At 51.3% G+C, this 27,641-nt stretch overlaps 2 protein-coding genes and 1 pseudogene across 2 annotated transcripts; 1 reads left to right on the forward strand and 2 right to left on the reverse strand.

The window, feature by feature from the left end:
- Positions 1 to 103: 103 nt before the first annotated feature.
- On the reverse strand, positions 104 to 21,243 carry NACC1 (nucleus accumbens associated 1). Its single transcript, XM_043986789.1, is given in 7 exon segments — positions 104 to 5,069; positions 5,291 to 5,388; positions 5,612 to 5,717; positions 6,311 to 6,484; positions 6,593 to 6,629; positions 6,631 to 7,566; positions 21,222 to 21,243. Coding segments are annotated over 6 exon segments (1,506 nt in total). The 5' UTR covers positions 7,462 to 7,566; positions 21,222 to 21,243; the 3' UTR covers positions 104 to 4,809.
- On the reverse strand, positions 12,747 to 21,364 carry LOC122745540 (annotated as a pseudogene).
- Positions 18,128 to 27,641, forward strand: TRMT1 (tRNA methyltransferase 1). The gene is given in 19 exon segments (XM_043986801.1): positions 18,128 to 18,761; positions 21,306 to 21,445; positions 21,950 to 22,248; positions 22,477 to 22,537; positions 22,934 to 23,053; positions 23,234 to 23,437; positions 23,504 to 23,551; positions 23,553 to 23,619; positions 23,805 to 23,917; positions 24,832 to 24,980; positions 25,200 to 25,283; positions 25,617 to 25,686; positions 25,778 to 25,912; positions 26,008 to 26,093; positions 26,477 to 26,585; positions 26,695 to 26,749; positions 26,927 to 27,098; positions 27,211 to 27,331; positions 27,502 to 27,641. Coding segments are annotated over 17 exon segments (1,953 nt in total). The 5' UTR covers positions 18,128 to 18,761; positions 21,306 to 21,445; positions 21,950 to 21,970; the 3' UTR covers positions 27,583 to 27,641.

A 27,641-nucleotide genomic window follows, 5' to 3' on the forward strand; every position in this document is an offset into this window, starting at 1 on the left:
GTCCTCTTCATGCCTTTTGAAGGGCAGGAGAAATAGGGTCAGAGTACAAAGGCAAGCCATACCCCCCTCAAATAAATAAATGGAAACCAATTACAAATGCCATTGTTTATTCTTATCAGTATTATTATTCCCATTATTCACATTTCTCCAGCTCTGCTCCTCTTTACAGTAGTTAATGTGCAAGCCTCATTACTGGGGTCACGGGGTGAGGCGGGCTGGGGACTGGGGAGCCTTGTGTGTGTTTTCTGAAGGTCACAAGGTCATTGGCACTTCACACAGACAAATCCTGGCAGCCCCAGGGTCTGGGGGAATTTTTTTTTTTGTCTTTTTTTTTTTTCTTCTTCCATTTTTTGTGGAAAACTTGATTCTGGGCCTGACTTCTGGGGTGGTTGGTGGAGAAGTAGCTGCAGCATCAGCAGAAAGCACCCAGCATTCCTGGGCCATGCAGCTCAGCAGAAAGGCAGATGGGCAGGGGAAAGGGGGAGGGGGGAATAGATGAGGGATGTTTGAGAAAGGAAAGTGAAGAGCAGGACCCTGGAGGGGGGAAGGGGGGCAGCCCCCCTTTGGTAAGGCACAACCCTTGTCTTTGGCTCTCCTGGGAGGAGCTGACTCCCCTGCCCCACTCCCCAGCCCATTTCAGCACGGTCCCTAGGCCCATTCCAGGCTCTCTGCACCATGAGGGGCCCAGACAAGATGATTCCTAGGGCCTTTTTCAGCTCCAAGTCTCTGGTTCTCAGAATCATGGCACAAACATCTGCTTACAACCATGGAATTTGGAAGTCCACAAGTGTCTCCCCTCTCTCTCCATATTCCCCCCACCCAGCTGCCCCCTTTATTGCTAAATGACACCCCCCCCCAAGCTTCCAGGTGTATAATAGGGGATCCTGGCAACTTTTTCCTGGAAGCAGAGGCAGAAGCCTAAAGGGAGGGAGGAACCTGGGGTCCAATAAGGTTTGGGAAGGGGGGAAGGGGCCTTGGCGGCAAAGCAAGACACCCTGGAACAACTATCACACTGGGGGAAAGCTCAGACCCACTACTCACTGCTCATGTTGGGGGCAAAAGGCTCCAGAGCCTAAACTAGACCAGGGGCCAGGATTGTGCTGGAAGATAGCGGCCAGACAGCCCAATTTTAAATGTCTACTCTGGCCTGCCCCAACCCCCAACCCTCATGAACATGACAGGCAGCTCTACAGGCTACACAGTTCACAGCTGGATTTAGGGGCCACAATACATAAGGGCTACTTCCCCCCGCAGCCCAGGCACCGAGGTAAGAAGGGGCTCCCGCTCTGCCTCTCCTCCTTACTCATCTCTCCTTCCCCAATTTGGTCCCAGAACCTCACAGGTGACTCTAGCTAGGAGAACACCTTGAGGGGCCTTGTGCTTTGGGAGATTTGGGAAAGGGGAATTCGGCCAGTTTAGGGGTGGGAGGACAGATAAGGTGCTTGTATTTTAGGGGAAGAATGGTCTTGTATCCCTCCCCAGGGGCTTAGGAAAGTGACTGAGAAGTAGACGTACAGAATGTGGCACAAGAGGACTCTGGTGCTGGAGGGTTACAGGACTAGGGGGGGATTGCCTAGCCTCTCTCCCTTAGCCTACACTGAGGAGGGTCACACACAAAAAAGGTTTCTCTTGAGGGGCTAGGAAAGATCAAGACAAACAGAAATAGGCTAGCTTCTAGAAACAGGGACATTTTCCTCAAGTGGTCTCTTCCCTCTTCCCAAGGTCCCCCTGTAAGTTAAATGACAGCTTCTTTTACTGAGCCAAGCGCTCTCTCCAAGGTACACTGGGCCGGTCTGGAGGTCCTGGGGAATGGGAGCTCTTTCAAAGTGCATATCTCCCCGGCCACTACCCCTTGCCAGGCCCTACAGAGCCAAACACTGCAGATGACCCCTCGGCTATCTCAATGGATAGCACAGTAGGGTATATGCTGGGCCTTGGGCAAGGTCCTTGGAAAGCCAAAAACACAAGAGCCAGAGGATGAGAAGGGTAGGTATCCTCTGACACCGCCTGCAAACAGAATCCAATCCAAAAACAGCAGAAAAACCAAGGAGAGCGCCAACACCTGGTTTCAGCCCAAACTGTGGCCCTAGGCATTTCCAAAAAGAATGACTCCCATCCAGCAAGTTGGGGGCAGATTAAGGAACAGTGTCCAGTTGTTCGGACTCTCAGGCAATTCTTACTATCCCTCCTCTAAGGAATAGAAAGCAGAGAGAATCCCAGGAATTATTTACATTGGAAGATAAGCTGCTTCTGGGATGGGACTGTTGTTTCCTGTTTTATCTTTCTGTCTCCTGCTCTCAGGTCCATACCTAGCCCCAGTTAGGTAAGTAATATAAATACTTATGACTCATTAGCTAAGGAGGTGGTGATGGACAGAGCTGCTGACAAAGCAAGGACCCCAAGGGGTCAAACACGTTTCTTCTCTCACCCAAACCCATCACTGATCCTGTGGCATCACACCAATGAAGTCTGGAGAGGAGGTACAAGTAACTCTGCAGGTGTCAAAGTGCCTGCCCTGTGCCCAGACCCAGAAGAGAGCCAGTGGGGTGGAGAGAAAACATGCAACTGAGAGTCAGCTCATCATAGCCCTGCCTGGGGGATATCAGGGAAGTTCTGGGGGCCTCAATTGAACCAGATGACTCCTGTAGTCCCTCCCCTCCCCCTCTAAGTCTCTGAACCAGTGAGAAGTTCAGAAAGAGTATGGGATTTGGCCAAAACACAAGAGCACCCTAACTTTGGGGGAGAGAGGTCCCAGAGTCTGAGAGTTTGTGAGGGGCCCAAAAGGGGAAGGATGGGAAAGAAGAGACAAGGGAGGCAAATAAAAATTAAATAGAGATGCCCCCCCCCAAATTATCCATGTTCACATATATAAACTAGAAAACATCCTTCTTATTCATTAAGGAGAAGGAGTAGCCACAAATCGGCTTACTCAAAACAATTAACAATGAGAACTAACCCTGTAGCTGGGTCTGCCCAGGCTGGACGTGCCAGAGTCTCAGAAGGAAAGCCATGGGCTGGCAGAAATGAAGGACAGAAGGGCACATTAAAAACAAAACCGACAGAGCCCATAGTATGTGGAGAGGTTTCTACCCACCTGGGTTCCCCCAACACCTCCTAGGCAGGAGGGAGGGGTCCTCATTCCTATTGGTTTGAAAACTTTAAGGGTCTTGGTATTTCCATAGGACTCAATACTTGGCTACAAAAGGTATTTTTTTTTAAGTCTGTACACAGGGCTTTAGGGCCAGGGGCAAAGAAAAGATGGACACTGGACAGGGAGGAGAGCCTCAGGGCCCCCAGCTCTCAGGAGAGGTTCATGGACACACATAAGGGAAAGGGTCCAACTTCAATGGGAAGCCCTCCTAGGCTCCTAGCCCAACATCCTGCCAGCCCTGCTCTACCATCCCCCTAGAAACAATTCAGGTTCAGTCTCGTGTTTTGCCAATGCAAAACCATTCAAGTCATTCCTGCCCTAGCATACACATCTAAGTGAATTTCAGCCTTTGACTTACACTGAAATACATGTGTACACATGTGCACTCAAGCAAATTTCACACACACACACACACACACACACACACACACACACTCTCTCTCTCTCTCTCTCTCTCTCTCTCTCTCTCTCTCTCTCTTCCCCTAAATAGTCCCTTGATTCAGTCCCTGCTCCTTTCTCCAGAAAGAATCAAAATGGGTTAAAGGCCCATGGCAAGAGTCTGGTGGAAGAAAGATCACAGACCCACCAGTGCCCAGGACTAAGTTCCGGTCCATGCCCAGCCACTCCCTTGCTGTGGCATTGGGCAGATCACTTTACCTGGGGGCCAGAAAGGGGGTGGGGAAAGTCCTCTGTTTCCTCCCTGTTAAATGGAGTTACTGCCAGTTGCTCTTACTACCCCACAGGATGTCCCAGTAATAAAATTAAATAGATGGAAAGGTGCTTTGGAAAAGTGGGCTACAAATGAAGATGACAAAGCCAGAGGCTCTATGAAGGAGAAGGAAGAAGGGCAGACACAAAGACTGGAGGCCTGGAAGAACAAAGTCTGAAGAGAGCCAAAGGCTGACTCTGGCCTCCAAGGAGGGCAGGGAGAGAGGCCAAATCCCCAATGCCCACTCCCTCAGATACTACAGGGGCACTGACTTGGGCGGGGGAGGGGGGGAGGGGGAGAGTTTGCCACTGAGAGGCAGTCTGTTACTCATTTTCTTTTGCTTGTAGGACGAACATGCTTTTCCTTTCCTGGTAAATATTTTTATAATATATATATTATTTCTAGGTCTATAGATTTCTCTCTCTTTATATATATATATATATATATATAGTTAGATCATTCTGAGTGTGTTTAAAAAAAAAACATCAAGGAAACAAAACCATGTTTGACACTCTCCCAGCCACTCTCAGTGCCTGTCATGAAATGGGGAATGGGACAGGAAGAGACCAGAGAGACTTCCCACTTCAGCCCACCCCATAGGACCACACAGCCCACATGGATTTCTGCTCCTTGGTACTGTGTGCCCCATGAGAAAGAAGTGGTGCTGGGGGGTAGGGGTGGGGTGGGGATGGAGGGGGAGAATGGGACAGACAGCAGCGTGCAGTGATCACACGTCCCCTCTGGCAAACTGGACCAAGGACAGGAGGGGATGTTAACCAAAGAATAAACAAAGTCCAATGTGAAAGGCAGAGGGAACCCTTGCCAAAGGGTAGCCTGCAGTTGGGGAAGAGGGAGAGGAGAAGGGGCCGGGGGGGGGGGGGGGGGGGGGGGGGGGGGATTTGCAGGCCAGGAAAGGCCAGGCCAGGCAGGGCAGGAAAGAAGGGAAAGGTTATTGAAGGGCTTCGGCTGAGGGCCCAGCATCACCGTCATAGCTGGCTGTCTCAAAGCCGTGCTCCACACCCATCATGTCGGGCTCTATCTTGCCTGAGTCATTGATGAAGGTCGTGTACGTGTCGCCCTCAGGCGTGCGTAGCTTCACCTTGGGCATCCAGCTCTTACGCACCACCCTTCGGGCATTGGTGCACATGTCCGCTGCGATGGCATTCATCTCACTCTCCTTAAAGTTGGGGGCGAAGTTCTGGCAGTAGACTTGGAGAGAGATGAAGGGAGAAGAAGGAAGGGAAGCCTTAAGGACCATGGCTCATTCAGTCTTCCTCACACAGAAATGTGCCAAGCACTAAAATGGCACTCATAGTATTTTCTCAATGAATGAATGGCGCTGAATCAGCCCCATGTCCCTCCAGGGGACTGGCTCTCAACTTCCCAAGCCCTGGGCTCCCTCCCTCCCCAACATGCCCCAGTGTCCTTACACTTGACAGCATGGAGGACCCGGCTGTCCAAGGGTTTTCGCCTAGGGTCATTGGTGGAAGATCGGATGCCTGTGCCACAACTGTTGGCCAGAGTGTTCCTGGAGGAAAAAGTGGGACCAGAGCTGAACTCCATAGGACCCTCAGCCTGGCCAGCCCCGGTCAAAAGAAGGCATTGAGTCCTTCACTCCAGAGGGTCAGGAAGGGACCAAATCCTAGCCAAGTTTCATGGGGCCCTCAGGCTAGGTCCCAGGACTCAATGGATGCCCAGAGGGCATCAGTGCATGCTCACTGGTTTGAAACGAAGGGAAGACTGAGCCTCACCTGTCAAAAAAGGAGGCAAGGAGCCGACGAAGGAGGACTTTGTGCCTTGTGCCCGCACTGACGTGACAGTTCATGAGCTGTGCCCTTGTGATGTATACATTGGTGCCTGGGAGAGGGGGGAGGGGGGAAGATTTGCATGCTGAGTAAAGGCCAAGCAGCTCATCCCTCTAGACCAATGGCCAACCCCCAAGAACCCACTCAGCTACCTTAATCCTACCAACCCCAGGCACCCGTACCCAGGAAGGAGTTGGCACAGTGAGAGTCAAGGGGTCAAGATAACGAATGGAGCTGGAAGAACTGGAACTGGAAAGGGATTTCAGGAGATATCAAAGCTTAACGGCTCCTGTTCAAGCCCAGCCAAGCTCCTTCTGAGACTCCCGCCTCTAAATGGTCCCCCTAACCTGGAAATGCTCTCCCAATTCCTACCTAGCTTCCCTTAAAGGCCCTGCTCAAACCCCGCTTCCTCTTGTCTTTCTTAACCCCTCCAGTCCCCCACAATGGCTTCCCCCAATAAAGTCCTAAGCACTTACTGGCTCTATCAGTCATTTACCACTCGTATAATTTTTCACAGGCATGTGGACCTACCTACAACCAAACAGTGACCTCACCATCAAGAGCCCTGGCAGCCTCGTTCAGCATTCTACCCCACCCAGTGACTGAACACATGGCAAGGCAGGCCTCGCAGACTCCCGGGCCCACCTGTCACGAGCTCCAGTTTCTCAGCAGGGTCACCCTCGTCGTAGAGTTTTGGGTGGCACCGATTGCCAATCTGGTTGATGAGCTCAGCTGGCAGTGAGGCCAGATCTTGCCGCACCCGGATTCGGTTGCGGGACTCGGAGGCCACTTGCTCCGGCAGGGCCTCCACCTTCTCAGCTGGGGAGAGAGTGGGGAGGGTAGGGGAGGGGAGTGCCGATGGGGCCTGTAGGGCCTCCCCAGGGCTAAGCCCCTCCCTCCCCCACCCCAGGGGGCTCCCACGCTCACCTGTCTGGCCTACATTCATCATGCTATACATCGTGTACCATGTTGCTGATCTGTCGGTACTGCTCATCAGAGCCTCCTCCCCTGCATCTCTCCTCCTCACCTTCCTCATTGTGGGTAGGAACTGGGCTATCACTAGTGTAGGCGCTGGACGTCCCAGGGCTGGTCCGTTCGGATGTGCTGGGCCCGCTCCCCATACCTGCTGCCCCTGCTGGCACTGGGGTCGGGGCCATGCCCTGGGGCTGCTGGGACGAGCTCGAAAACTTGACCATTTTGCGGCTGCCATTGCTGCCGCCCTCTTTCTGGCCACTGTCCCATAACCGCTTGGCTACAGGCGTGCATTGAACTGAGTCTGACTCTTGCTGCTCAGTCTTAACTCGAGAGACAAGGGGAAGTGGGGCGCTGCAGGCTGGCCAGCTAGAGGTCTGGGCTACGGGACTCTGAGGCTCTGATGAGGGGGTTTCCTCCACATGGAGGCCCTGTGAGTCACAGCTGGGCGAGCTCACCTTGAGGAAAAACTCTGTGCCCTTCTCCATGATCTCCTGGATCTGGAGGAAGCCAGCAGTGTACATGAGGAGGAACTGGTCACCCACATTCATGCTGAGGCGGCCAGTGTAGCAGAAGCTAAGGATCTGTTGGAAGGACTGGGGCTGCACAGCAGCGGGCAGCTCCACCACCGCACTCTTGCTGCTGTTGAAAAGGTCCCGGAAGTAAGAGCTGCTGGCAGCAAGAACAGCTCGGTGGGCCTTGAAAGCGTGGCCTTTGACCACCACTGACACATCGCAGTAGAGACCCTGCAGCCGCTGCTCATTCAAGCATTCCAGGATACTGTTTCCAAAGTTGGGGATCTCCATTTGCAGGGTCTGAGCCATGATGGTAGCACCTTGAGGAGGGATGGGGGAAGCCCCCCTTCCCTCCACCCAGGATGTCAAAGTTCTCACACAATGAAGCTGAGCAAAGCTCAGGGGCGAACCTCCCTGGATGACAAGAGGGAGAAGCTGAGGCACCAAGTGGAAAAACGGACTGGAACCTGAGGGTCCTGGCCCCCAGGATCCAGGCCCAGGCATTAAATGATGTATTTAATTGGGAATGGAAGGATTACAGGTTCGTAGAGGGCCCACAGGGGAGAGGAAGGCATCAAACTAATCCCACTGGGGGGGCGGGGGGGAGGTCATGAGAACCCTGCACACCTCTCCAGGGCTAAGTTGCTGCTGGCACCAGAAAAGCAGTTTCCATAGTAGGAGGAAATAAAATATGTGACAGCCCTCAACACGGACACAACATGACAACAGAGAAGCTACACACTGCCTTCCGAGCTAAGCTCAGGGCCACGCTGCTGCTCTCCCATGGGCTTGGCCTGAGCTGCTCTCCGGCCCCAGGTACAGTGATTTCCAAAGGGTTGTGGGCCAGATGGAGCCTGCCCACCAAACCTTAGATATCTCAGAATGCTGGAGCTAGGAGGAACCTTGGGGATCGTGCAGGCCATAGACTTCTTTTTGTTTTGTTTTGTTTTGTTTTTGTTTTTGTTTTTTAGTGAGGCTATTGGGGTTAAGTGACTTGCCCAGGGTCACACAGCTAGTACACGTTAAGTGTCTGAGGCCAAATTTGAACTCAGGTCCTCCTGAATACAGAGCCAGTGCTTTATCCACTGCACCACCTAGCTGCCCCAGGCCATAGACTTCTTAACTAGAGGCTACTTCTTACAAATATATTCTGATAACTGAATTCCAAGAGCATTGTTTTCCTTTGCAATCTATACTTTTTATATAATATGTACTTAAACACCTTCTTCTGAGGAGTCCACAGGCTCCAGTAGATTGTTAGAAGGGTACAGGACTTAAACAGGGTTAAGAGCCTCTGATCTAGGCCAAGTCTCTTCATTTTACAGAGAAACCAAGACCCCCAAATTATCCTGCTCATGAATACACGCCGTTATCTGGAGAGGAGCTATTAGACCCCAGGGGTCTCTAGTTTCCTCACCATGACTTCGGTGAGTGGCATGCTCTGCTTGGGGGAAAAGTGGCCAGAAAAGCATGTCAAAAGCCCTTACCCAGGAGATACCAGTTTTCTACAAAGGTGGAGGAGGGCAAGAGGAGGGGGTTCAATGGATGTTACTGAGAAGGGGACAGGGAAAACTGAGGAGGCAACAAGAGTTGGTTAGAAGGAATGATAATAGTAAGAGCTGACATTTACATAGCACTTAAAATTAAAGCACTTACATACATTATCTCATCTGATCACAAGGATTCTGAAGACAATCTCTTCACCCAACTAGCCTGGAAACACCTGAGGCTATAGCCTGGGTAAAGGAGGGGAGTCTCAGCTTCCAAGGGGCTTAGAAATAATTCAATTAGCAATTCTTGGGGGAGAAATTATTGCAAATTGCTCTGCTAATCAAGCATACATAAACCTTCATACCTGGTTAATTAGAAAGCAGTTTTATGGGCTATGGAGACCTAATTGACTAGAGAGAAAAAACCAGAAATGTATCTGGCTTGGCTCCCTAAGTGATTTCTGCTGACCCCCCCCACTCTCTCCCCCCCAACTTCTCCAAGGAGCCTCAGTCTGGGGATTGCTGGTGCTTATGGAGAAGGGGCTGGGACTGTGTCTCCCCCATCCCAATCTACCTGTTTCTTATGAGTCACTTTCCCAGAATGGCTGACCCTTAAAGGAAGCCAAGCAGTCAACCTGGGCACTAGCCATACCACCTAGACCACCCATCCACCTCATCTATCCCTGCTCGGACTCTAGAAAGTGAATTCTGCAAGTAATACAGGTAGTATTAAAGGCTGATGGAAAGGGAAAGAGAGAGAGAGAGAGAGAGAAAGCAACAGCAATAATCTTAACAAGCATATCCAAATTCTATAATTTGTACAAAGCATTTCTCCCTCAACAATCCTGTAGAGGTAGGTAGTGTAATGATTAATGAGGCAGGGGGAGAAGGCAGGGAGGGACCATGACTAGCCCAGAGATCATTCAGAAATGACGAGCTCTCATTCAATTCAATAAGCAGTTATTAAGTTCCTACTGTATATGCCAGACACTCATGAGCCATAGAAGACTGAGCACCAGAACTACAACCCCCTCACTACAACTAAGCATCACTAGAAATGAGCTCAGCATACTTCTCTATCAGCCCACTGACTGGGGAGAAAGGGAGGTTTCTGCCAGCAACCTGAATCCCAAATTCCAATGAAAGTTGGCTCAAACAGGGCCCAAGAGGTTAGCAAAGCAGCTCCGGCGCCATTCGAGTCCCCTCCGCCCCCAAGAAGATTCGTGGGCCTCTGATCCTCACCAGGGGTGCAGTGCCGCACATGCCAACGCAAGGGGAGGAAAGGGGTAGGGAACCAGAGCAAGGTTCCTCCAGAATGCCTTCAACACTCCTTCCCACATAAAACCTCTCTGGCCACCCAAAGCACGTCTTCCTAGACTGACGTTCCTGAAGCACATGGGCTGGCGCTTTCTTGTACACCACATCGCTCACCAAGTCTGCATGCAGGAGAATGCTCCTGGCCCCTCTGGCCTTGGCCTTGGAATCTGCAGGCTTTGGGTTTGGGGCACATGGCACCAGGCCTCCAACCCACAGAACCAGAGAGTCATGGTCTTTGTTGTAAGCATCACTCTCCAGGGGCAGGACAAGCATAGCAAGTGCATGGAGACCACTGTGGCTTTGAACACAGCTTCCAACTCCAGCTCTCCTCTCCTCTCCTCCTTCAAGCAGGCAGAAGCAGAGATATTAATGCTCCTTCTTGGCCTGTCCTTTCTACCTAAGGAAAGATAAGCCTTCTACTGGTCACTGGCCACACTCCTCTTCCCTCTGGCACTCTGTTGCCTCCAAAACCCCTCAAGTGGACCCTGCTGCTGTCATGACTAACATCTCTGCTATAGAGCCAGCAAACCCAACGGCACACAGCAAGCTAATGTTATAACGCATGCCAAATTCTGTACCCCTAGTCCCCACACTTTCTTTTTCTCAAAGAATTACCAAAAGTGATCGCTTTTGGAACGGAAAGATCATTTCATTTGGAGGCAGAAGACCTGGTTGCAAAGCTCAGATCTGTTCCTTACTCCTAAAGGCACCTTGAGCAAGTCACTGGAATCTTGTCTGGTCCACTCTCTTCCATCTATAACAGGAGAGCTGACTTGATAAGCTCTGACTCGGCTCCAGTCCCTGCTCTGAGCCAAGGTCCTCCTAACTCCTAGAACAAGTGTTTTTAACTGCTTCCTTTCTCCCTCTTAACTCCAAACCTGACAATCTATAGCACCTACCACAAGCCCTTTTCAGCAACCACGGACCCCAAGGACCACACCCTGTTCGGGCTTCGGTAATATGGTGTCATCCTAGGTGTTGTCCTGCCTCCCTGACTGGTCATTCTCACTCTGGGCAGGCTTTTTTCTAGAACTACCATGATGGACTTCCAATACCCATGACTTCCATTCTCCATCCCTTGTCTTCTGAGCAATTTAGTAAGAATTGCCTAGTGTTCACTTCCCTGTCCAGGCCTTTTAAAAAAGACATTCTGGTCACCATCTCTTCTTATGTTTGGGGTTTGGGAATTCCTTTGTATTTTATAAAAAGGTCTCTTGCTTTTGGGGTCAGAAACGAGGGCCCATTCAAGAATTGTCCAACTACTCTAATCCCCAGTGAGCTCTCTTAGGACCCATAGGTGGGCACCTTATTCTTCCTGTGTCTTCTCCAGCATTTAAGTGAAGCCAAAAAGTATTATTTATGAAGTACCTACTATGTGCCAGACACTATACTAAGCCCTGGGAATCTAAGGAAAAGCAAAAACCAAAACCAAACAAACAAAAAAACCAGCCCCTGCTCTCAAGGAGACTATGCAAACAACTCCATAGGAACAAGATAAATAATAATAACAATAGCTAACATTTATATAGTGTTACTATGTGCCAAGCACTGTGCTAAACACTTTACAATTATTATGTCATTTGATCCTCAGAACAATCCTGAGAGTTAGGGCTATTATTATCCCCATTTCACTGATGGAATACAGAAACAAACAGGGTGAGACTTGTCCAATTAATTTAAAGAGAGACTGACACTTGCCCAGGGTCACACATCTAACTAAGTGTCTGAGGCCAGATTGAACTCAGGTCTTCCTGATTCCAGACTCAGCACTCCACCTACTATTCTAGATCTATACTGGAAATTGGAGATAATCTCAGAGGGAAGACACCAACATTAAGGAAGCCTAGAAAGGCTCTTGCTGAAGGGAATCTGAGTTGAGGCTTGAAGGAAGTCAGGAGTAGAAAAGAGAGGGGGCAGTTTCAGGCATAAAGATGGACGGCCAATCAGAGTTGAAGCGTCTCGTTCAAGAAACAGCAAGGAAGCAAGTCAGTGAATTCAAATGGTGTGGAGGGAAGTGAGGTTGTTAAAATCGGAGAGATCAAGTTATGAAGGGCTTAAAAGCCAAATAGAGGCTTTTAGCTTTGATCCTGGAGGCAATAAGGAGCCACTGCAATTTACTGAGTTAAGAGGGTGACCGGGTCAGACCTGGTTTAGAGTAAGATCAATTGGACAGTTGAGTGGCTGATGAACCAGAGTGGGGAGAGACTAGAGGCAGGGAGACCAACCAGCAGGCTATTGCACTAATCCCCGGCATTGGATGACAAGAGGCTGCACCAGGGTTGTGGCTTCGTCAGAGAGTGAAGAAGAAGATATGGAGAAAAGGTATACTTGACAGGGTCTTGACGAGAGATGGGATTTGGGGTGAGAGAAACTGAGGCGTCATGGATGACCTCTAGGTTGTGATTTGTGTGAAACGGGAGATAGCGGAGCCCTCAACAGCAATAAGGAAGTGAGGAAAAGGGGAGGGGCTTTCCGGGAAAGATCCTGATTCCACTTCGGACATTAAGCACAATGGTTCCAACCCAGCTCTGTGCCTCTGTGGGGTGGCTCCCGATCCCTCTCCCTCTATCAGAACAGGGACTGTTCTTACTTTTCGGTTTTATCCCAATAGTTTAGCACAGTGCTTTGCAAAGAGGAAGTACTTAATACGAGCTTTTTAATTCAGTCAACATAATAAATCTGATGGAAGGAAGAACATCCTATCAATTAAAGCTCTGTAAAAGTAGAATAGGGTGAGATTCCCACTTCTCAGAGGTTTTCCAGTGAAGTTCCTCCCTTCCTTGAGCATCAGTCCTCCAAGCCCCAGCACTTCCCACAGTGGTTCCAGTGCAGCTCTTCTACTTTATGACAAATGTGAGCTTGATCGGGGCCCTTAAAGTGTCTGGGCCTCCGTGTCTTCAACTGTAAGATGACCTCAAAGGTCCCTATAAAAGGATTATAGGACCAAAGAATGGGCTCAATGGAATGAAAGCAAAGAAACTACTCAAGAAAAAGAATCCTCAGTTCCCTCTCCCAGCTTCCTGTGTCTGTCATTGGCACCATTTCCCAGGCTGGATGGAACCTTCAGTCACCTTACTCCTCCCTTGCCTGCACCCCACTATCCCAGACAGCCAAGCTGTTACCAAGGGCTGATTATTCTCCCTTCACAAAGTCTCTGCAGACAGATTCAGACAACAGTGCCTCTATGCCAGGCCCTGGGCGGTATACTCTTGTTGGGGTGACAAAGATAGCTATGATTCTAGGGTGCCTACCATCTCCAAGCTTACAAATATGGTGGAAGAGCTGGGATGAATGCACACAGAAACCCCTTCTTTCACCATTCCAACGGGTATCACCTGAATCGAACTTCTTACCTCTCCTTGGGATCCTATAGCAGCCTGCTGCTCAACTGCCCTGCAAAGTCACCTTGCCAAAGCACTTCTTCCTCACCAACTCCCCAGAAGGCAATGTATGTGATCTGGTGGAAAGAGTGCAAGATCTGGCATCAGTGTGCAAATCTCCAAATGGCCCCTTTCTGGGAGTCAGTTTCCTTGATGGCAGGAGAAGATTGGCCAGGTCCCATCTCTAATACTCTAATCCCATACTGAATCAAATCTAAACTCTAGCCTGTCATTCAAAGTCCTCTACAAGCAGACCTCAAACCTATCTTTAAAGTCTCCTCCAACACAAACCTCTGCAATCTATTTTCATTGTTGTCCATCCTACCCTCAACTCACCAGCCTGGAATGCGCCCTTTTCTCCTTCCTTTCTGCCAGTTCAAATCCTCCCCTTCTTCAAGGTAGGGCTTTCAACCCCCTTCCCCCAACTCCTCTGGGCACTCCCAGAGAGCCCTCCCTCCTCAGGTCTGATTGCCCCTATTTTGTACTCCAAACTCATGATCTTAACTCTCATTTTCTGAAGCTCCTTTGCACTCCTGATTTTCTGCCTCTGACTCACAAATCAGTATCATCACTGACTCTAGGAAAGGTCTGTCAATGGACTGTCATATTGATCCAGTCACCAGCTCTGAGACTTCCTAGGCCACCATTCCCCCCTAACTGCAGTCTGGGTCCTGGAGGGGAAGGACTTTTCTTCTGCCTAGCACCAGGTAAGTGCTTAACCAATGCTTTTCCATCATTCACCTCCTGTATCTCCCTGTGAGACAAGAACTCACACTTTTCAGGTCCTTGGCAATAGTTTTTCACAGAGCAAGGGCTCCAGAAGTGCCTGCTACTCCAAGCTCTGCCACTTACCAGCTGTATGAGATTGAACAAGGCACTTGCCTTCCCTTGGAGAAGGCTTCACTTCTTCCCTGTTAATTGTGGAGACTTTCAGTCACCCTTAAACAAGGGAAGAAGGGAGGATTTATCAAGTACTTACTATATGCTAAGCACTTACCAAATATCTCATTTAATCCTAACAACATGCTGAGAAGTTCGTACTATTATTAGTTTACAGTGGAGGAAACTGAGGCATACAGAAGTTGATTTGGCAAGGGTCATATACTAGTATCTAAGGGTGGATTTGAACTCAGGTCTTCCTGACTTCAGGTCCAGGGTTCTAACCACTGCACCACCTAGCTGCCTCACAGATTCTATCTATACTTTATTCAGACCCCACAAGACTTCTCCAAACAGACCTGATCAAAAGTGTTAACACTCATCTATAGGAGGAGAAAATGAAGCAGGAAGGGAGAGATAAGATCCTTTATGAAACATCACGGTATAAGGAAAAAGGGGAAACAGGAATGCTGGATTAGGAATGTGGTACAGACAGACACATTCAAACTGTGTGACACTGAGCAAGTCATTCTCTGACCCTCATTTTCCTTATCTAAAAATGGAAATAACCACACCTGGCCTTCCTCTCTCATACAGGGCTGCTGAGCACTCAGTAAGCAATTACACACTATCTACATCCACTGGAGGATTATGATCAAACTTCTTTGCCTGTCTGTCATTCAAAGCCCTCTGAAATCCAACATCACCCTACGTTTCAAATTCTTCTATTATTCCCCTTGTAGACAAGCCACACTCCAGCCAAACACGTTTGTACTTCAGCACCACTCCCCAAGCACACCTCCGGCCCTCCTCCAAGATCTGGGTCTTCCCTCAGGCGGACCCTTATGCTAGAAATGCGGGCCCTCCCCACTTTCTTTGCATACCAGATTCCCATTCCAAAGATCAAATACCATTTTCTCCAAGACTTTTTCCTTTCTTCTCCCTAGAATTTCATTTTGCTTTGCAACTCTCCAAGCCACCTACATAATGATGTATGGATTGGAGCTATCTGCACTTATGTCTATTAGACTGTAAGCTGTGTGAGGAAACCCAGTCAATGCTTTGCAAACATTAGGCATTTACAATGTTTGTTGATTGGCCGAACCATTATCATTACAACTACCACAGACAGCTCCCTCTTCACCCCCACCCCCACTCTATAGAGCCTCCCACTAAAAAGCTCTCCCTCCACTGCTACCCTAGTTGTGGCAATAGAACAATGCTGCCCTGACCAAGTGCACCCTAAGTAGACTACATCCAGCTCTCTGAGACCCGAGAGATGCCACCACACCCGCGGCCCTAGCTACTTACGCCTAGTTACTGGGGTATTTCCAAACTGACGTGAAAAGAAAGATTCCTCACCTCCTAGAAGGCCCAGAGAAAAGATGAGTGTGGAGCCAGAATGCAGCTGCTCCAAAAGGAGAAGAGGTCCTCAGGAGAGCCCTCCACAGGTAGGGCCACCTACCTGATGTGGGGGAGATGCTGGGCATAGGTTTCCAACAATCAGATTTTTTTTGGGGGGGGAGGTGTTTTCTAACCTTCATTAAACCTGGAAGAAACTAGCCAAACCTGGCGTTTTGCTCAGGCACCTTTCTAGATAACACCCTAATAAGATCATCAGCAAGGAAGGAATTAGGAAAGAGAGCTAAGAATATCCTGGTGGAAGAGTAAAGTTCTGAATGAATTGTCCCCAGATTCAGTAGTGTAGGGGCCAAATTTATTATGGAAAGATGTAATTGGGTGGCTCGCCTGTAATATTGGGGGTTCCAAAAATAACACAATAGGTTGTCTTCTAACCTGGGGTAGTGTGGCCAGAAGCACAAAATCCCAGGCCCTGATCCCCTCCAGGAGAAGCAAACACAAACACACATACCAAACCTGACTCCCAGATATCCTCAGGGTACTGCTTCTTACAATAACCAGAACCTGCAAACAAAAGAACCCTTCCAACTTCCAGGACACTGGACACTTATCAACAGCCCAAACTCAACCCCACTCAATGTGGGGCTACCTGGGCTTTCCAGGTTTCTCTGGAGAAGCGGCTAGATACATCCTGACCACCAGAACTGGGATTGGGGCTGAAAAGATCTTCTCTTTTGACCTCCTTCTCTCTTTCCAGGACAATTCCCTAGATTCCCAGGGCATGAAGGGATTTGCCACCTTTTCCCTCTCAGCTCAAAGTCCTAAGTGGGTGCCTGCTCTCTTCCAGACAGCAGAACCACCCCTAGCCCAAGCCCAGGGTGAGCAATCTTTGGAAGGTGATAGCTTCTGAAACTGCCAAAGGACAGACAAATTCTATGGTCAACTGACTCTGCCTACCAGCCTATAATGTGGAGATGAGACTCAGCTGCTTCCCAGGGAGAAACACTCTCCTGATGCTCCCTTTGAAAGTCCAGGGAATAGGCCTCCAGCTCCTCTCTTCTGCAACCCTTCAGCACACCTGCAGGCCCTTGAGATCCCCTACTTTGAGGCTCACTGATCTCTTGGTCAGGGAAGGCCTTGTATGTTTCCTACTTATTCTCTGGTCCTAGACTGGGAGCTCCTGAGGGAAAAGGACCCAGTCTTCTACGGTGTTCATCCCCATTTCTTACACAGAAGATGCTCAGCATGGGATCCGGACAAGCTCACTGGATATTGTGGTGCATATGCCAGGGGTGATTTCCTTGTCTTCAAACCACATGATACAAGGTTGTCAGGCTTCTTCCCTAGGAGGCTATACAGGGAAGAGGAAAACCTAGCACCTTCCATCATTAAAGAATGCAGAAAGGGAATGGGGACACGTTATCATAGAATCTCTGCTAAAAGGAAACTATGAGGTCAGTCAAACCAACCCAACCAGGAAATCTCCTCTATAATACTCCCCTCCTCTCCCCTCCACCACCAAAGTAGGCATACAAAGTTTCTTTAAGATAGCTCTCCAGTGAAGGCAGTCTATTCCCCTTTGGGAAAATTTTTGTATTCTCTAATCCTTATATTTTTCCTTACATCAAACTTAAATTCACCCTTGTGATAATACCACCCAGTGCTCTTAGCTTTGCTCTTTGGGCCAAGAATAAATCTAATCACTGCTCCCCAAAGCAATTCATATAAAGGTCCAAAATCAGCCCAAGGTTGATGCTAGGTGTCCTACTAGGCTGACAGAATTATCAATGAGAAAGCATCCCTGGTATATTCAAGGGATAGATGAGGGCTACCCCTAACTCCTGTTTAGACCCAAGCCAGTTATCAAAGGCCTTCAGCTATGCTTGAGAAGAGCCTGCAGATCAAGCCTTTGGTCAGTTCCAGAGGGTGACCCTGGAGCTCAGCTGGTTGAGGTAAGGGACAAACTCCCTATGACACAGACTCACTCTACTGGGTGAGCATCAAGCAACCACTAACTCAGAACTAAGCACCAATATCCAGTTTCTTATGTTGCAGGTTCCTTGGAAAGGACTGAAGCTCAGGTTGGAAGGGCAGGCAAATCTATACATACCCCAAGAAACAAAGAACAGAAAACTCCAAGAAATTCGAGCTGGGGAAGGAACTTCAAAGCACAAAGAACATGCTGAATGTTTATTGAATGGAACTGAAGGCCCTGGTACTGAGCAAAAGATGCCCAAGCAGTTGCACTCCAGGCCTCCAATCCCAAGGCAGGCAGGAGGGACAAGCTATCACTCCCTTGCAGGAGGCCAGGCAGGCCCTCCCAAGAACCTTTTCTATTGGGTGGGGGTTGAGGGAAGGGGAGGGACAAGTACCCTGGGGCCACCCCCTCAGAAAACAAAATGCCTTCGTTAGGTGTTCCAGGCTGTTTCTAAAGCTGCCCACATGCCACCCACCCAACCAGCCGGCACCCAGCAAGGCAAAGAAACACAGCTGAGAGCTAGCAAAGCCAAAATCAGAGCCATAGCCAGCACTGAGCCAGAGAAGGAGAGAAACCAGCCCTGGGAAGGGGGAAGAACAGAGAAGAGGCTACACCTGGGAGAGGGAGTGGAGGAGGAAGAAGAGTTGGCAAAAAAGCCTATCCTAATGTCCAGGCATCTGTAGCCCAAGTGCTTTTAATTTCTATCAGGGCACCAAATTCACTGCCTTGTCATCTCCACCACCCCTCCCAAGCACATTCTAGGCTCTCCCCTCCCCACAATGGTTTCAGACAATTCGGGGAAGAAGTCACCAATTTCTACAAGGCCTCACTCACAGCCATCTCTGAAAGCACATGGCCTCGACTGCCCCGTCCCCTCCCCTCTACAAACACAGCTGCCCAGCAACTCCCAGTGAAGAGGGAAGAGAGGGATCACCGGGGTTACCCCCCCCCCTCCCCAGGAAGACTGGGAAGTTTGCTTTACCAGGCCCCTCCCTTGAACCTTGTTTGCTAGAGGGGGAGGAGAGCACAGAGGAAGAAAGGAGAGGGAGGAGAAGGGACGGGATCTCCAGTCACCTCCTCAGCTGCGGGGGAAGGGAACAGGAAGGGGCTGCCCAAGATTACCAAGCCACGCAAGGCTCTGGAGGGGTGGAGCTGCCGAGGATGGGGAGGGTCGAGGAGGTACCTGGGGATGCAGCCTACAAGGTACCTCCACCTATCCACTCAGAATTGCCGGAAGGCAGGGCAGGGAAGCGGTGGAGGGGGCGAAAGACCGGGAGCTATGAGGAGGGGGGATTTCCTGGACCAGCCCCCTCCCCCAAACTCCAAGAAAGAAAGAGGGGTGGGGAAAGGATTTTAGAAGGGAGATCACTAAAGGGGGGAGGGGAGAGCGCAGGTCTGCGAACACTGGACAGCCTAAGGGGGATAAATCCGGACGGGAGGGGGGAGTCACCAAAAGTTCCTTGGGATGGAGGGTCCAGGAAGGTGAGAAAGTCTAGACCTTGCGGGGGCAGGGGGAGGAGCTGGGGCCCAGGTTGGAAAGGTGGGTTTACTTGGAGAACTCGGTCGGAGGAGAGGGGACAAGGGACGGACCGAGATGAAGCAGGGCTGAGTCTGGGGCCGGAGCTGGGGCGTGAACAGGAGTGAGACGGAACTTGGGGTCTGGACCGGGCTGAGATGGGACAAGGGCCGGGGGTCTGGGGTCGGGGTCTGGGGCCGAGGTCGGGGTCGGGGCCCGGGCAGGGGGTCTGGGGCCGAGGTCGGGGTAGGGGTCTGGGCAGGTGCCGTGCTCACTCGTTCGCTCGCTCACCTGTCGGTCGGACCGGGGCCCGGGCCGGAGTGGCCCGCGGGGCTGTACCAGCTCGGGACGGGCCGGGCTGGGCTGCGCTGTACTGGGCCGGGCCCTGCGCCGGCGTCTCTAGGCTCCCCGGATCTGGGGCCACGGGCCCGCGCCCGCCTCGCGCCCGCGCCTCAGCCCCCACAGCCGCCGCCGCCTCGGGCTCGGGCTCGGGCTCGGTCCCGGTCCGGGTCTCCTCCTCCTCCTCCTCCTCCGTCTCCTCCTCCTCAGCAGCAGAAGCAGCAGCAGCAGCAGCAGCCGCGGCGGCCATTCATTGTCGGCCCAGGCCGCCTCAGCCGAGCCCAGAACGTACGATCACCGCGGCGGCAACGGCCAAAAAAAAAAAAAACAATCCCAAAAAACGACCGCTGCTGTGACGGCGGATACGGAGATGGGCCGGACGTTCCCTTCTTTTCCCGCCCCCTCCCCCCGCCCAACCAGTGCTCGGGGCAGACCTGACCAGCTGAGCACAGAGGACGCTAGCGCTCCTCCCCCTCCCCTTCTCCCTCCGCCTGTGGGGGAGGGGGAAAGGGAAGGGGCAGGGAAAGAGATGGGGGGTGGGACAAGCTTTGGGAACTGGAGCGAGTTAACATTCGATTCTTCCCCTAGTTCTTTTCCTCCAGACTCGTCAAAGGGGAAGGGGAATAAGCATTACCAAAGAAGAAGGATTTGGGTGGAAGAGGAGGGATGTTACTCCCTGTACCCCACTACCCCCTAGCCAGCCAGTCAAAGCTATCATTTCCAAGGGCAGAGAATAATGACCAATCCCAACCCTCTCCTCTTTTGGAGAAAGTGTTTTCTAACTCTGGGATTCACACCCAATGAGAGGCACGGACTTGGTCTGAGCTTCAGTTTTGTCATCTGTAAGATGGAGGAGGAACTAGGGCCAGGGTAAAATGAGAGGACATGCTGGAATCTTTCCCAGCTGGGTCCTTCCAGAAGAAAGTAGGCCTGAGCAAGGTTCCTTGGAAACCCACTAGGCACCTCTTGCCTGGCTCCCCTACCAATCAAGCCCTATCAGGAGAGGGAACTCTTCTAGGGCTATCACCTCCCCCAACTATAGAGTTGGCAGCCTTTGGGAGGTCTAGGGAAAGTAGGGGAGGAGAGTCCCTCCAGCTTCCCTCACTTCCATAGAGGGATCAGGGAACTCAGCCCCCTTTGCTTGAGAAACTGAGTCTCAGATGCCAAATTTACCTGCCCCCTTCCCGGTACCAAGGATTGTTGTAAGGGCCAAATAAGATAATATATAAAGCATTTTGCAAATCTTAAAAGCACTTTATAAATGCTGCCTCTCCTAAGACCAACTTCCACTGGGACTCTCAGTGAAGGATTTTAAAGCCTATGGGCCTTAGTTTCTAACCCCATAAAATGTAGACATGATAGTTGCCTTTCTTCCTGTTTTTCGGGTTTGAACATTAGCTCCTTGGGGTCAAGAAACATTCCTTTTCCATCTTTGTATCTCTAGCGCCCAGCAGTTAGTAGGCATTAAATAAATGGTATTTGTCGATTGACATTGATTGTTCTATCGAATTAATGCAAGGTGCTTTGAAAAAGTGTAAGGTGTGATGGGAAGGCATAATTAGTGAGCAGTTCCTGGCTTAGGCCTGGCGCCAAAGCAGGTGCTCCACAAGTTTGCTTGGGCAAGAAGAGTCAAACTTCCGTTCAAAACTCCCTCTTTCACCGTTTCTACACCTTTAAAATAAGGGTATTGGACAAAATGGTCCGTAAGCTCCTTTTCAGTTCTAATAGTCAATGAACAGGGGTAGAGGTTTGGGTTTTGGCATCCATCTAGGCTTGCTCTTTGGTTGAGCCACACACCAAGTACTCACTCGCTTCGGAACCTCCTCCTCCCCGCCCCGCAAATTCTCGCTAGTCTCCTTCACGTACAATTTGTCCTTTCCTTCGGTCCGTAGTCGTCGCTTCTAATTGGTTGATGGGGATCACCTGAGTGTTTGCTCTCCCGGGGCAACATGGCGACGCCCAAGAGATAATTTAAGAAACGTGTTCCGTTCCAGATTCCCGGTTTGCTGTAACCGCTGTCGCTACCGAAAAGGTGAGAAAGACCCCGGTGTGAGGCAGAATGGCGCAGACTAGGAACAGCGGCCCGATCCGGGCTGGCCCGGAAAGTGTTGAAAGGGAGCTGTCCCAGGTTTCAGGCTTCGAGATTGCCTTCCTGTTGGGGTGCGTGGTCGCCCTGGAGGGAGGTCTCTCTTGCACTCGGAAGCCCACATCCCGTGGGGGCGTGATTCCAACTCCTACCCTGACACTAGAGGCTGCTGGGATAGGGATCCAGCCCAGGACGGCGTCCCACTTCTGGGCGTTCGTAAGTCGGGAGCCTAGTTGTGATTACACGGTTTCAACTCTCTTTTTACAAATGGTCAAATTAAGGCCCAGAGTGGTTGTCACTTTTCAGTCGCATAACGAGTTAGTGGCAAAGGGGCCCCAGCCCATGGGCTCTGCGCATGAGAGTGGGATGCTGAGACCAGGCGATTGGGCAGAACAGCTTTATCCAAGGTTCTCTGATCACCAAGACTTCCTCTGTTTCTTTCCTCCTCAGTCAAGAAAGAGCCCCCAGTAGATGTCCATTCGAGCTGCTCTGTGGCTGCAGTTTGGCAGACGCAGCATCCAGAGACAATTCCAAAGCTTCTGCCGAGTCCAGTTAATGGAGGGGACAAAGGTTCCTCACTGTAAAGGTCCCGCCATAGCTGACATAGAGAATGGTGCCCATCCAGAGCAGCCCCAGCCTGGGGCAGAACTGGGGGAAACAGTCATCTCTGAGGGAGCTGCCAGGATTGTTTTTCCCAACAGCAATGAAGTGTTTTACAACCCAGTTCAGGAATTCAACAGAGACCTAACGTGAGTGGAAATCCCAGACAAAGGAAGGACTGGGTTCAGGGAACAGTCTGACTAAGAAAAAAGGGGTGGGATCATCAAAGGTTAGCTGCATAAAAGGTCACCCCAAATCAGCTCATGGACAATGGGACTGATCTGCCCCCTTCTGATACCAGAAGCAGATCCCAGGCTGATATTGGGATGGGGATGGAGGGTTCTTATGCTCACACCACCCTACTCCTACCCCTCAGAATGTGCCGTCATTACAGAGTTCGCTCGGATACAGCTCTTGTCCAAAGGATTCAGAGTGAGAGCCTTCTGTAACACCTTTCTCCCTAATCCCCGGCCGCTCTACGCTGCCCATGATTGACCAGAGATAGGGTCACACTCTTGGGCACTCATATCTCTGGGAGTTTTCCTTTTGGGTGGACTTTAGGATATGCTGGGGTAGGTCTCCTTCCCCTGCCTTCCCATGTCTGGAGGTCGGGGTATCCATTGGCAATTAGGAAAGGCTTTCTGGAAAAGTTCTGTGTCACTGTGATCCCAGATACCTGGAAGATGGGGCTGGGGGGGAGGGGTATAGGGGGCTTCCCTTGGAGGGAGGAGTGGGAGGCTTCCTTGGGAGGTGGGATGTGGGGTTCCCCTTTGGGGGGGGAGGCAGATCATCCTTCATACCAGGATGGTTTGGGGGTGGGTGGCTATAGTTGAGGTGCCAGGTGAGGAGAAGCTTCAGAAGGTGGTTGTGAATCTGACTGAATCGGAGGAGGGAAGCATGGAGCCCTGTCCCAGGGACCAGCCTCAGACAGCAGCTGTGGGGAACGTCTGTGAGGTGGGGCTGACCAGGGTCTTTATGGGGTTTGGGAGGGCAATGGGAGGCAAGGGTCTGTCCTCCAGCTCTCTGGGAACAGGGAACCCCCCGTGAAGCTTATGGGGAGAGGAAAGCTGGGAGGTCAGGGTCCAGTTAGATTGTGAAGGAGATTGCACTTTGACTTCACTTGTCTCCACCCAGGAGGGGTTGCGTGTGCTGGAGGGCTTGGCAGCATCAGGCCTTCGCTCCATCCGGTTTGCTAAGGAGGTCCCTGGCCTCCAAGCTGTGATAGCCAATGATGCCTCTTCCCGGGCTGTGGACCTCATACGCTGCAATATCCAACTAAACAACGTTAGTCACCTGGTTCAGCCTAATCTAGCCGATGCTCGGTATGAGTGCCAGAGAGTTTGGCGGGGAGAGAGCCAGGGGCTTGGCTGGCTCTGGGTGACCATCCTGTGCCTCTCCCCTCAGCCTGTGATGTATGAGCACCAAAGGAGATCTCAGAGATTTGATGTCATTTGACCTTGACCCTTATGGAAGCCCAGCCACATTCCTTGATGCTGCAGTGCAGGCTGTGTCTGAAGGAGGTAACTGCAGCAGAGAGGGAGAAAAGGCCCTTTCTGATCCTTGGTTCCCTGACCTAGAAAGTGATGGGGTTGGATTAAAAGTTCTCTAAGGGTCTGGTCCATTTTAGAGCCTGTTAGTAGAATGATGGCCAGCCTCTAGCCCCTGTCTGTGACTCTCCTCTTTCGATCTCTCCAATAACCCCAAGGCCTGCTGTGTGTGACCTGCACTGACATGGCTGTGATGGCGGGGAACAGCAGCGAGACGTGTTACAGCAAATACGGAGCCATGTCCATCAAGAGCAAAGCCTGCCATGAAATGGTAAGGGCTCCAGGGGTAGCTTAGACTTCTACCCCCTCCTGGGAATGATTCAGAGTCAGAGTCAAGTAAATATTTATTAAGCCCCTGCTATATGCTGGGCACCATGTAAGTACTAGGAATAAAAAAGAAAGTCCTTAGATAATCCCTGTCCTCAAGGAACTCAGTCTGATGGGAGAGACAACACAGAAAAAGAAAATCAAGCAGCATCAGGGCTGAAGAGATGAAGTAAGTGAGGAGGGACCTAGAGAGGCACAGTCATCTAGAAGGAAGAGCTGTGGGTTATGGCACAACGAGGTAGACTCAGGTTCTTCTGCCACTCCTTATACATTTCCCTCCTCCCAGGCTTAGTAGGAAGAGCATTGAGTATTGAATTCAGAAGACCTCAATAAGAATGTGAGCTCTGCTAGTTCCTACCTATGTGACATTGGACAAGTCCTCATTACTCTCTTTTTTTGTTTGTTTGTTTTTTTGTTTTGTTTGTTTGTTTTGTGGGGCACTGAGGGTTAAGTGACTTGCCCATAGTCACACAGCTAGTAAGTGTCAAGTGTCTGAGGCCGGATTTGAACTCAGGTCCTCCTGAATCGAAGGCCAGTGCTTTATCTCATTACTCTCAAGGACTTGGTCTCACCTTCATAGTCATCTCATTAATGGAAAATGGAAGTCTACAGCAAGGAGGTTGGCTCAATCCGCTTTGAGCATTTTCTGCTTCTAGGATTCTTAGATGGGCCTTCAAGTCTCAGCCTAGAACACCTGGGTTTGAATCCTGACTGCCATTTATTTGTTATGTGACCTTATGGAAGTCATCTCTCTTCTTTATTTCTTCCTCATCTATAATAGAAGAGAAGGCTTAGATTCAGTTAATCTATGATTCACTGGCAATCCAATCATGATCCCTTTGCTAACATCTCCTCCAGGCCCTAAGAATTGTGCTGCATAGCCTAGACCTTCGGGCCAACTGCTACCAACGCTATATCGTCCCCCTGCTCAGCATCAGTGCTGACTTCTACATCCGAGTCTTTGTTCGTGTGTACACAGGCCAGGCCAAAGTCAAAGCCTCAGCCAGGTCAGGCCCCTCTGACTGAGCTATCTAGAACCCTTGGGGCATGGGCACAGCCCTCTGTGTAGAAGGAGCAGGGTGGGCCACTGTGAATCAAGGAGGGCTTCCTGGAAGAGGGTGGCCTGTGGGCTGGTAAGGAAGGGGAGTAGGATGGCAGGGAGGCCTGGCTGAGAACTCTCCATCCCTCCTCCCCCCCTCCCCCCCCAACTGCCTCTTTGTCCTTAGTAAGCAAGGATTCGTGTTCCAGTGTGTTGGCTGCGGTTCCTTCTACCTGCAAAGACTGGGCAAGGCAGTTAACAGTGGTGGACGGTAAACCAAGAGGCTTTTATCGAGGGTTGGGGCTGGTTGCCAGGAATATGAGGCAGAACGAGATGGGGGGGTGTGCAAAACAAAACCAAGACCATTGTCAAGGACCAAGTCATTAGAGCTGGGAGGCCATGTGAAGGCCAGAGCCCAGAGTGGGGAAACTGAGCCTGAGGAGTTGGGAAGCAGCTGGGCCCAAGGCAAAAAGGATAGAAACAGGGAGGGATTAATCTAGGCAGGGGTGGTGGGGAGGGCCAGAGGGAAATAAGGTCAAGGTAAGGGGCAAAGAGGGGTATGTCTGACTCACCACTCTTGTCCGCATCTCGTCTATCCCCACAGTGTTAAATTCTCAGCGGCCACAGGTCCCCCGGTGGGGTCTGAGTGTGAGCACTGTGGGCAGCGACATCAGGTGGGTCTCCGGTTGGGCTGAGCCAATGATGAGGGTTTGGTGTTGGAACGGTCATTGTTCTCATTCCCTGTCTGCTTGTGTGTGTCCACAGCTGGGCGGCCCTCTGTGGGCAGAGCCGATCCATGACCCAGACTTCGTGGGTCAGGTTCTGGCTGCTATCAGCAGGAACACAGGGCGTTTCCGCACATCAGCAAGGATCCGTGGTGTCCTTAGCATGGTCACTGAGGTGGGGGTCAGGAGCCAAGGCCAGGGTGGTTAGTGGGAGGCCTGACCACACATCTCTTCCTGGTGCCACCCATTGTGTGTCCCCTCTGCCTCCAGGAGCTGCCAGATGTGCCCCTGTATTACACTCTGGACCAGCTGAGCAGTACCATTCATTGCAACACACCCAGTCTCTTACAGCTTCGGTAAAGGCCATAGATGTGGGACCCAGATAGACACACACTGGGGTGGGGGGTGGAGGTGGGGGAACACACACAGGTGCAATGGGAACACGTGCAAGCCCCAGAACCCTGAGACATATGCATAGACAAAGGCAGGCACACAGCAGCACATGGCAGAGACACACAAAAACAAGTATCCACGGAGATACATGTGAGGCCAAGGGCTTCAAAACATCTGTACATACATGGGCATGGAGGAGGAGATGAGAACACAGTGGCCATGCAGATCTGCACACCCATATACACACACGTGTATGCACCGAGTCCCCTGGCCATTGCCCTCTGAAGAGCCTCGGGGGCTGGGGGTGGGATGAGGAGCTTCGTGTAGCTGTGTCTCTGGCTCCCAGGTCTGCGCTCCTCCACGCTGGCTTCCGAGTGAGCCTCTCTCATGCCTGTAAGAATGCTGTGAAGACAGATGCCCCTCCCTCGGTGCTCTGGGACATCATGCGCTGCTGGGTGAGTAGCTGGTGGGAACAAGAGCAGGAGCAGGAGGCTAGGGACACCTGAGGAGCTGCCTGTCCTCAATCTCCTTCCCTCCAACCTCTCTCCCAACCCCAACCTGCAGGAGAAAGAGAACCCTGTGAATCGAGAGCGTCTCTCAGAAACCAGCCCAGCCTTCCGCAATTCTCCAAAACTGAACCAGGTATGAGGGGGCATGTGGGCAGAGAAGAGCACATGGCACTGGCACATGCCTTCAGTTCTGTGGTGGACACTGGGGATGGCAAGACCAAACTGAGCAAGCCCCAGGGGATTGCAGGCCCTCCATGGGGTGCCATGGCTTGCAAACACTCAGGCAGACCCATGTGTACACACCTGTGCCCCTAATGCCATCCCCACACTGTCCTCAAGGCTCCAAGCCAATTTCTCCATCCGGGATGATGCTAACCCCAGCTCCCGACAGCAGGGCCTCCAGCGATTCCAAGCGAACCCTGAAGCCAACTGGGGGCCAAAGGCCAGAGCCCGGTCAGGGTAAGAGAACATTGTGGGTGAGAGGGGAGAACCCAGCCAAAGGAGAGGGGCCAGGGCTAGGTATTGAATGGCCTTGGCTGAGGAAGGAGCTCAGGCTGCTTCCTGCTCCCAGGGGAAAGGCCCCTTTAGAGCTGGTGGAGAAACGGAGACAACTGCAGAACAAACGGAAGGAGCCCAGTAAGGACCAGGGAACAGAGAAGCTCAAGGCCTTCCCTTGCAAGAAGTTCAAACAGGTGCTGCCTCTCTCCTCTCCTGCCCTGGGCTCTCCCTTGCTCCCACCCATCTGCCCCCAATCTCCATTCTCCTTGCTCCTCTCTTCTTTTTTCTCCCCTTCAGTGTTGGGGGGGGCCTGATGTGGGGAGTGGCACCCAACTGAGCTAATCCCATCCCTGCCTCCCTCCAGGGAACTTGCCTCTTGGGGAATGAATGCTGTTACTCTCACTGCCTTGAGGAGCCCCAACCCAGCCCAGTTTCCTCACCCTGAGGGCCTCTGCCTCAACCCTGCTCCCTTTGGATTCAGATAATAAAGTTCAATACTCCCCC

Source organism: Dromiciops gliroides, chromosome 1 (genome assembly GCF_019393635.1).
Source record: "Dromiciops gliroides isolate mDroGli1 chromosome 1, mDroGli1.pri, whole genome shotgun sequence".
Taxonomy (NCBI): Eukaryota; Metazoa; Chordata; class Mammalia; order Microbiotheria; family Microbiotheriidae; genus Dromiciops; species Dromiciops gliroides.